This window comes from Solea senegalensis, linkage group LG7, assembly GCF_019176455.1.
Source record: "Solea senegalensis isolate Sse05_10M linkage group LG7, IFAPA_SoseM_1, whole genome shotgun sequence".
Lineage (NCBI taxonomy): Eukaryota > Metazoa > Chordata > Actinopteri > Pleuronectiformes > Soleidae > Solea > Solea senegalensis.
The window spans coordinates 603386-614043 of record NC_058027.1 but is presented as its reverse complement, the minus strand read 5'-3'; the positions used below and the strand labels follow the sequence as shown (position 1 = coordinate 614043).

At 46.5% G+C, this 10658-nt stretch overlaps 1 protein-coding gene across 3 annotated transcripts; it reads left to right on the top strand.

The window, feature by feature from the left end:
• The first annotated feature begins 121 nt into the window (after positions 1-121).
• Positions 122-9790, top strand: LOC122772304 (rho family-interacting cell polarization regulator 1-like). Of its 3 annotated transcripts, none has more exons than XM_044030235.1 (17): positions 122-276; positions 2968-3039; positions 3203-3336; positions 3429-3507; positions 3609-3632; positions 3709-3762; positions 3867-4016; positions 4131-4194; positions 4266-4309; positions 4821-4946; positions 5060-5208; positions 5313-5421; positions 7413-8021; positions 8093-8283; positions 8419-8533; positions 9437-9503; positions 9581-9790. In XM_044030235.1, the coding sequence occupies exons 3-17, from the start codon at positions 3245-3247 to the stop codon at positions 9637-9639; spliced, it is 1932 nt and encodes a 643-aa protein (XP_043886170.1). In that variant the 5' UTR covers positions 122-276; positions 2968-3039; positions 3203-3244; the 3' UTR covers positions 9640-9790. The 3 variants fall into 3 exon arrangements, with proteins under 3 accessions (XP_043886170.1, XP_043886168.1, XP_043886169.1); XM_044030233.1 differs by having other exon boundaries at positions 8416-8533; XM_044030234.1 differs by lacking the exon at positions 122-276 and adding an exon at positions 412-498 and having other exon boundaries at positions 8416-8533.
• Positions 9791-10658: the final 868 nt, after the last annotated feature.

The following is a 10658-nucleotide window of genomic DNA, read 5'->3' as shown; positions in this document are numbered from 1 at the left end:
AAAGGTTGACACAGTTAACATTTATTTATTTACATTAGTTCCACCACAGACGATTGATGTTGTTCAGTGAGGGAGACTTTTGTTTTGAAATCCGTCCACCGGAAGCGCTCTTTGGTCACTTGTGCTACTTTGATTGTGGACACAAAAAACTGCGAAATCCAGGAGAAGAAGGACAGCGCCCAGAAGAAGAAGAAGAAGAAGAAGCGAGAGCGCGCGTCCGTGGATCTGTGTGGAAATGTTCGCTCGGTCACGCGGCGTGGAAACATCACGACACACGTAAGACTTTAAGCTTTTATCGTCAAGGTCACAGCGGGAATCCTGTGAATGTGTCTTTACATGGACATGAGGAGGAGGATGATGATGATGATGGTGGTGGTGGTGGTGGTGGGGAGTTTTTGCTGTGATGTCGTCGACACGTGAACCCACGCAGACAGCTGCTCACACACTCTGTGTCCGTGTTTTCAGCGCGAGCTGTGCTCGTTTGAGGGAGGAAAGGAGGTGAGGCTCGTGCTCTGGACTGTTTTCGTGGCCTGTGGCAGAGATGAGCTCCGTGATGAGCTCCGTGATGAGCTCCGTGGGCTGTGGTGGGTGGGATTATGTGTGGAATACTAAATCTGTGTCGACGCGGTTTCACGGGTTTGCTGTTTTCAGAGTAAAGAGCAAACGTGAAGAGTGAGTGAGTTAATCCCACGCATGGCCTCCTCCTCCTCCGTTAGGATAATCCACTAATCTGGAACAGAGGCGGTTTCTTCTTCTTGTCTTGTTTTACAAAATGATTCCCCAGATGTTTTGCTTGAATTTAGAAAAACACCAGATTATTGTCAGAATGACCTGATTACATCCCGTTGTACACTTTTACATGTGCGTGAGTGTGTGTGCGTGAGTGTGTGTCTAAGTGTGTGTGTGTGTGTGTATAGTCAGAGTAAAATGGGCTCTTGATTTACTGCCATTACTGTTTCTACAGTGGCCCAAAGTGGACAAACCAGAGTGTGTTTAGTGTTTTGAGGTTGACATCACAAATGAAGGAGAATAAGATGTTTTGTGGTTTGCAGAGGCCACCGTAGTTCCACACACACACACACACACACACACACACAGTCGTCGGATCTCACATAGTGAATCTTTAGATGTCAACGTTCATGTGACAAAGAAACAATTAAAGAGAATTGTTTGGTGTGTGCGTGTTGTGAGTCAGGACGTTGTTTTGTCTCATTTACACGATTGACAAAAGTAAGTTGTAGAAGATTGATGAATATGAATGGATGAATTGTGAGTCTGTGTCTGTGGTGAACATGCGATGAGTGCATGAAGAGAAAACTCTTGTCTTGTGAGGTGATGAAGACAGTGTTGTCTTTGTTCATCCAGTCATCTGTGATCAAAACATCTGACAGAGACGAAACTTTATTACCACAGTACAACAGCTATTTTTACGTGTGTGTGTGTGTGTGTGTGTGTGTGTGTGTGTGTGTGTGTACCATTCTGACTTATGTGTGAGTCCAGCACTTGTTTTTTCCTCTTGCTCCACTCACTCTTCCTCAGTGTTCAGATTACAGACTCATATTAGCTCAGGCTCAGATTAGTCTTGTTCTGACTCGAGTGTTGGTTCTGTGCGTCGACCAAAAACCAACAGAACCCACAAACACAGCATGGTGTTTACAGATTACCACAGATGATCCCAGATTACCTCAGCAGATGATACATGATAGATGATACCAATTATATTGTGATACAACGACTTTGTGATAATCTCATCTGTGTCAAACAGAAGAAACAAAACGTGTTTATTGACAACAAAATAGCAAAAAAGTCAAAGGTCATGAACACGCATGATCGTCTCTTAAAATCCCGCCGTAAACTCACTCTTCTTCTTCAGGTCACTTCCACACAAGTTTCACTCATTCATTGAGGAGACATGAAGTGGTGACTGTTTACTTTAGAGCGACTTCATTTGTCATAACGATGAATGAGGACGACCACAGATCGTCTCTATGTTATTATTATACTATTATAATTATACATCATATTATTATTATTAGTATTATAATAATTATCATTGTTATATATCATATTATCATTATAATATATTACTATTATCATTATAATTATCATTATTATATATCATATTATTATCATTATAATTATCATTATTATTATTATTATTATATATCATATTATGAGAGAGAATGAGCACATGATGACAGAGACAGACAGAGTGAACACATGATGACTGACAGACAGACAGAGTGAACGCGTGATGAACATGAGGACAGAGGACATGGGAATATGAGGACAGAGGACATGGAGACGACAGTGTAGTTGCTGCTTGAGAGTCAGAGAAAGCTGAAATGTCTCATGGCTCTTCAGTGACGAGGCTCTCTGACCAATCAGAGGCCGGCAGTCTGATGACATCACGTCAGAACCTCTTCAGAACAGGAACCAGGTTCTATGACTGAAACATTTATAGCTGTGATCACACATCATTTACATCATTTAAACCTTAATCTGTGTGTGATATTATTATGGTTTGACGGATTGACTTTGGTCTATAATCTCTATAATCTCTATTGTGACTGAGTTCTCACTCACCCTCTCACTCTCAGTGGAGGCATGCTTTTATATTCTGGAGCCAAACTTGTGTAGGGTTTCCTGTCCAGAGCCATGAGACTTCCTGTCCTCTGCTGTTGATGTGGAGGGGGAGGAGACTCAGGGAAGGAAGAGGAAAAGAGGAACAAGAGACTGAGCAGCTCTCACACACACACACACACACACACACACACACACACACACACACACACACAGCCAACTCAACAAAGCCACTGGTTCCTGTCCTCTGTCCTCTGTCCCCTGTCCGCTGTCCTCTGTCTCCTGTCCTCTGTCCTGGTTGATAATCACAGTGTAGGAACAGGTCCAGTGAGACCTGACGTCAGGACACTTTGTCTCTAATGTCTCTCTCTGGTATAATTACAGGACCTCTTTTGGTTTGTTAAAGACACAGTGCCACACTCAGATCTCCCAGCATGCAACAGTAGTGACCAGCAGGTGAGCAGCACTCACTCACTCACTCACTCACTCACTCACTCACTCTCTCTCTCTGTCCAGTTTCTTTTTTATTTCACATAATCAGGAAACTGATCCCATGCTGCATCTCGCTCCTGTCTGTCTCCTGTCTGTCCCTCTGTCTGTCCCTCTGTCTGTCCCTCAGTCCTCTTTGATCCCAGAGCCTCGAGCCTTGTAAGGAAGCAGGATGTTCACAGGATCCACTAAACTTCCTCCCACTAAAAGTCCTCAGCCCGAGCGTCTGGATGAAGTTTACGCCGCCTTACGCAGAGGCTTACAGTGAGTGAACACACGTGATTCCTCATGTGATTCCTCACGTGATACCTGACTGTGTGTGTGTGTGTGTGTGTGTGTGTGTGTGTGCGCGTCAGGTCGTACCTGCAGGTCCACCAGCTGGAGCTGGACAGTCTTGGTCAGCAGATCAGAGAAAACAAGAGGAACGGTCGTTTGGTGAGTGTTTGTCAAACCTGTGTGTGATTCAGTGTGTAATCCCAGTGTTTGTCATGTAAATGTTGATTCTCTTGTGTTGTCGTTGTGTGTTTGTGTTGCAGGGCTCGTTGTATGAGTTGGACAAAGTGAGTTTCATTCACACCTTTGATTCACGACATAGAAACTGAAGCACTCACACAATCATTGTTCTGTGTTTTATAGCAAGTGAAAGCCATCGAGAGATTCATGAGACGCCTGGAGTTCCACCTCAGCAAGGTCAGTCACACGTTCACGATGAACGCATGACACTAACCCCATCATATGTGTTTATTATTGTAATAAAATCTAAATGTGTTGACAGCTGTGCTGTGTCTGTGCAGGTTGAAGAGTTGTACGATGCTTATTGTATTCAGCGGCGTCTCCGTGACGGAGCGAGTAAGATGGTGGCGGCGTTTAACTCGGCCACCGGCAGCAGGGAGGCCAGAGAGAGTCTGAGTGAAGCTAACAAGGGCTACAGGGAATGTACGGAGGTCAGTGACCCGTATACAACACTATTGACCGGGGGCTTGTTTCTGCTAACGAGGGCTACTTTTATTTTTATAATAACTTGTGATATAAGTGTTTGTCCGTGTGTGTCTCTGCAGCACATGTGTTCACTTGAGAGTGAATTAGAAAGTCAGATGGGAGAATTTCACATAAAGATGAAAGGTGAGTCACTTTCTGTCATTTGTCGTTCCTGATCTGAGTCGCGTTGTCATGTTTTCAATGTGTTGTTCCAGGTCTTGCAGGCTTTGCTCGCCTCTGTGCTGGTGACCAATATGAGGTAACAAACACCAACGTACACGCCAAACACGTACGCGCCAAATACATATGTGCCAAACACGTACACGCCAAACATTACCTCATGTGCCAAACACGGCAAGCACCAAATACATATGTGCAAACACGCGCCATATTATCCAAACACCAGCCGCCAAATACATGCAAACACCGCCAAACACGCACGCCAAACAAACCGCAAACAAACGAAAACACGCGTCGCCAAACAGCTGAAACCAAACCGCAAACACGATCAAAACACGCGCCGCTTAAACACGACGCACACGTAAGCACGCGATGCCAACACGTCAAACACGTACACGCCAAATACATATGTGCCAAACACGTACAAGCCAAACACGTACACAGCAAACGCATACGCGTCACACACGTACACGGCAAACATGTACACGCCAAACACGCACGCGGCAAACACGTACACATCAAACGCGTACGCGTCGTACACGTGCTGTTTTGGCTGTTACGTCACCACAGCTGTTTTTGACCACGTTGAGGTTCTGATGCGTTACGGACGTCAGCGCTGGAGGCTACGAGGTCGTGTGGAGGTCAGCAACAAGCAGATCTGGGACAGTGAAGAGTATATTTTCCTGCCTCTTGTCACAGAGCTGCTGTCAATCAAGGTGATGAAATCAGCTTGATTTTATATTCATAAAAACATGTTCTGCCATCAGTGAATTCCCACGGTTTCTCTGTGTCCTCATGTCTCTGGTATTTGTCCTTTTCCGTTGTCAAGGTGACAGAGCTGAAGAGTTTGGCCAATCACGTGGTGGTGGGCAGTGTGTCCTGTGAGATGCTGGATCTGTTCTGTCCACTCCCACAGACGCTCGCTGTGGACATCAACGACCTGGGGACGGTGAAGCTGAACCTGGAGGTCACCTGGAGGTTTGTGTCTCACACACTTTATAACATCATCACCTGCACTGACTGTTGAAGCATTAACGTCTTTTAACGTCTTTTAACGTCTTTTAACGTCTTTTCTCTTTCAGTCCGTTTGATAAAGACGACCAGACCTCGTCCACCAGTACGGTTTCTAAACGGCTGCTGTCCAATCAGAGCCCTCCGGACACGCCCTCTATGCGGGAGCAGGTGTTTTATGTGAGTCTCACTTCACACACACATCACGTTTACCTTCAACGTTCACTTTAACCATATTTTCTACAAATGTGTGCTATGTGACTTTCTATACACTGATATTATGACTTAGTTCGATCAGCTCTGACAGACGGACGGACAGAGTGGAGGACACATGTTTCTAAACATCGTCCACACAAGCATTTACCTCATACGCGACGTTTTCCACTCCTCTTTGTTTTCAATGCACAAATAGAAAATGTGCACAAAAAACAGTTTATTTACATTTATCTCATGGGCTTGTTCTATTTCAGCTGCTCGTCCACTGCTGTGTGTGTCGCTGTAGCTCACGTGTGTGTGAGACTATTCACACAAGAGTGTGTGTGTGTGAGGACGTGTGTGTGTGTGTGTGTGTGAGGAGAATGAATGACTGCAGTGACAGTTGCTCGACCAAGGCTGTGGTCTTTGTAGCTGTTAGATCGTGGTCTAGTAGCTCCTTCATGTCCCTCCTCCTTCATGTCCCTGCTCCTCATGTCCCTGCTCATGTCCCTCCTCCTTCATGTCCCTCCCTCATGTCCCTCCTCCTTCATGTCCCTGCTCCTCATGTCCCTGCCCTCATGTCCCTCCTCCTTCATGTCCCTGCTCCTCATGTCCCTGCTCCTCATGTCCCTCCTCCTTCATGTCCCTGCTCCTCATGTCCCTGCCCTCCTCATGTCCCTGCTCCCTCATGTCCCTCCTCCTTCATGTCCCTGCTCATGTCCCTCCCTTCATGTCCCTCCTCCTTCATGTCCCTCCTCCTTCATGTCCCTCCTCCTTCATGTCCCTGCTCCTCATGTCCCCTCCTCCTTCATGTCCCTGCCCTCATGTCCCTCCTCCTTCATGTCCCTGCTCCTCATGTCCCTGCTCCTTCATGTCCCTCCTCCTTCATGTCCCTCCTCCTTCATGTCCCTGCTCCTCATGCCCCTGCTCCTTCATGTCCCTGCTCCTTCATGTCCTCACCCTGTCCCTCGTGGTCGGTCCAGAATGAGGAGCTCAGAGACGGTGGAGACGTCCACCAGAACATGAAGGACAGGACGGCGATGTCGGTGTGTTGGGACATAGCTGTTAGCTGTTAGCTTTAGTTTTTAGTAAATCAATGAACAAAAGTGACAAAAGGACAACATTTATATCTATTATTATTATAATAATAATAATAACAATAATAATTGATCTTTTATTCAGTTACAGTAGTCGATGACTTAAAATTAAATATTAACTGAAATGGTTTGATGTTTGTTTTAAATCTCACATTTAGAATAAAACCAATGCCAATGTTTTACAGAGTTCAACAAATGCATTCATAGTTTATTACATTCAAATATTCTTAGTGTGACAGACACTGACGCTCACACGGACTCAGACGCTCACACGGACGCAGACGCTCACACGGACGCTCACACGGACGCAGACGCTCACACGGACACAGACGCCACACGGACACAGACGCCACACGACACAGACGCCACACAGACACAGACGCCATACAGACACAGACGCCACACAGACTCAGACGCCACACGGACACTGACGCCACACGGACACAGACGCCACACGACTCTGACGCCACAGACACAGACGCCACACGGACACAGACGCCACACAGACGCCACACAGACGCCACACAGACGCCATTATCGGACTGACGCCACACAGACTCTGACGCCACACGCCACAGACGCCACACTGACACAAACGACGCCACACGGACTCAGACGCCACACGGACTTGACGCCACACGACTCTGACGCCACACGACACTGACGCCACACAGACTCTGACGCTCACACAGACTCAGACGCTCACATGGACACTGACGTTCACACAGACTCTTGACACTCACACGGACACTGACGCTCACACGGCCACAGACGCTCACACAGACGGGGATTTTCTGCTTTCCTGGTGTCCTGAACTCTGTATTCTGCTTGTTTCCATGGTAACAGTAACTCTGTAACATTGCTGTGTTTCATGTCTAGTCTCTGCTGAAGCGTCAGGGAGAACTGGAGAACGGGACAGTTTGGTCAAACTCGTCTGAGTCTTCAGACGACTCGTCCAGTCCTGCTCTGGCTCCTCACTCGTCCAGTCCTGCTCCTGCTCCTGCTCCTGCTCCTGCTCCTCACGCTCACAAACTCAGCTCCTCTCACCTGCTGCAGACCACGCTGAACAGTCCGCTGTCCTTCACTCCACACAAGTCCAGCGCGTCAACACCGTCTCTGTCCTCTAATCAGGAGGAGGACGAGACAGAAGCCGCTGAGGTCTTCTCTCGGACGGAGACGGTTCCTAACGGCCACGTGCAGACTTCGTGTTCTCACGGTCTGGTGGGCGAGAGCAGCACAGACTCTAATGTGAGCGACAGAGCGTCTCTGCAGTCAGCTGACCTCACTCTCAGCTGCTCCTGCACCGACGTCTCTGCTGCACCTCCTGCGTCTGCGGAGGTGACGGCAGGCGACGGCAGCAGTGTCTCAGCTGAGGACGTAAAGGACGCTGAAGCAGAGAAGGAGGACAGCGGTGGACACCAGGGAGAGGAAGCGTCAGACAAACACAGTCAGACGTCTGAGTCGACACAGGAACTCAAACAATCAGAGGTGAAGTCGACTTTCTTCTGATTTTATTCAAACGTTGATGCTGATTTAACTCCGCCTTTCATCTGCCACAGGTTCCTTTTCCTACTTCCACCAGTTTCATCCAGGAAGTGGAGACAGCTCTCGAAAGTTTTGACTTCCTCAACTGTTCTGACCTTGATGAAGAGGAGGAGGAGGAGGAGCAACAAGAGAAGGATGAAGGAGAAAAAGAAGAAGAGGATGAGCCTCATAAAGAGAAGGAAGAACGTTTCTACTGTGGAGGAAGGTCAGTGATGATGACGATGGTGATGATGTCACTGCTCTGTGGCTCCAGTGAAACTTTAGTGACTGAGGTCAGAGTTCAAAGGCTTCACAGGTGGAAACAATGATTGAACTCTAACGTTATTTTGTCTCTCAGCAGTGATGATGACGATGACGATGATGATGATGATGAGGAAGCAAACGGTCTTGAGATCCTCATGGAAGCTCCTGAAGGGTTTAGGAACTCAGACGAAGACCGTTTCTCTGAGTCACAGGTAAACAATGAGTTGAACTCTTTCTGTCTTTTTATGTTCAGTAAATAATGTTATAAATAGTGTTATAAATAGTGTTATAAATAGTGTTATAGTGTTATAAATAGTGTTATAAATAATGTTATAAATAATGTTATAGTGTTATAAATAGTGTTATAAATAATGTTATAAATAGTGTTATAAATAATGTTATAAATAGTGTTATAAATAATGTTATAAATAGTGTTATAAATAGTGTTATAAATAATGTTATAAATAATGTTATAGTGTTATAAATAGTGTTATAAATAGTGTTATAAATAGTGTTATAAATATATGTTAGTGTTATAAATAATGTTATAGTGTTATAAATAGTGTTATAAATAGTGTTATAAATAATGTTATAAATAGTGTTATAAATAGTGTTATAAATAGTGTTATAAATAATGTTATAAATAATGTTATAAATAGTGTTATAAATAATGTTATAAATAGTGTTATAAATAGTGTTATAAATAATGTTATAAATAATGTTATAAATAGTGTAGAGCTGAACGATGAATCGATTATTAATCGATTACTATTTTGATAATCGATGAATCAGTTTGAAGCTTTTTTCATGATTAAAATAATAGATTTTTAATTGTTTAAATTGTTAAAATATTTTCTTCATTTCTTTGCTCTAGAGAACAAAGAATTAAAAAAATCATTAAAAGTCAATCATTTTGGTTTGTGGACAAAACAAGACATCATCCTTTCCAACGATCAACATTTTTTAAGGTTTATTATTAAAATAATCGTTAGCTGCAGCTCTAAAATAGTGTTATAAATATGTATAATTAATATTATAAATGGTGTATAAATAATGTTACAATGTTATAAATAATGTTATAAATAAGTAAATAATTAAAAACTTTTCCTCTGAAGGAGTCGAGCGTAGAAGACGTGCAGGATTTGGGACAGATTGATGTCCCTGAGGACAAAGAGGAACCTGGTGAGGAACAGAGGCTGATCATGTGACCACATCTGGATTCAGGAGTCTGTTAATGAGCCCTGTTTTCAATCTTTCAGGAGAGGATGCGTCACATGATCAGAAGGGGCGTGACCATTTAGCCACAGCTGTCTTTTAAACCGCTTTTCCCTGATTGACTCATCTCCCTCATACTCTGAGTCTCCAGGAGCCGGGACCATGTCCCACGTCCCATGTCCCCTCACCGCTCAGACAGAGCCTGGACCACGTCCCACGTCCCCTCACCGCTCAGACAGAGCCTGGACCACGTCCCATGTCCCTCACCGCCAGACACCGCCAGACAGAGCCTGGACCACGCCCCACGCCCCTCACCGCCAGGACCGAGCCGGGACCACGCCCCACGCCCCTCACCGCCAGACAGAGCCTGACCACGCCCCACCCCGAGAGCCAGGACCACGCCCCACGCCCTCACTGCTCAGACAGAGCCTGGACCATGTCCCACGCCCCTCACCGCCAGACAGCCTGACCACGCCCCAAGTCCCCGCTGCTCAGACAGCCTGGACCACGCCCCACGCCCTCTCACTGCTCAGACAGAGCCTGACCACGCCCCACGCCCTCACCGCCAGACAGCCTGGACCACGCCCCTCACCGCCAGACCACCACGCCCCACGCCCCTCACCGCCAGACCGGCCGACCACGCCCCTCACCGCCAGACAGCCTGACCACGCCCCACGCCTCACCTCTCAAACAGAGGCTGGACCACGTCCCTCACCGCCAGACAGAGCCAGGACCACGCCCCACGCCCCTCACTGCTCAGACAGAGCCAGGACCACGCCCCACGCCCCTCACCTCTCAAACAGAGCCTGGACCACGCCCCTCACCGCCAGACAGAGCCAGACCACGCCCCACGTCCCCTCACCGCTCAGACAGCCTGGACCACGTCCCCTCACCGCTCAGACAGAGCCTGGACCACGTCCCACGTCCCCTCACCGCTCAGACAAACAGGCTCAGAGTCTGTGCACATATTTGCCTTCTTTTGACCAAGAATGATAAACACAATTTGTTGCAGGTCAGTTGTGTGTGGAAGGAGGCGTGTCCTCCTAAAGTGTTTGTACATTTGACACACACACACACACACACACACACACTTATCCCCATGTTGCCTGGGTTACAGTGGGC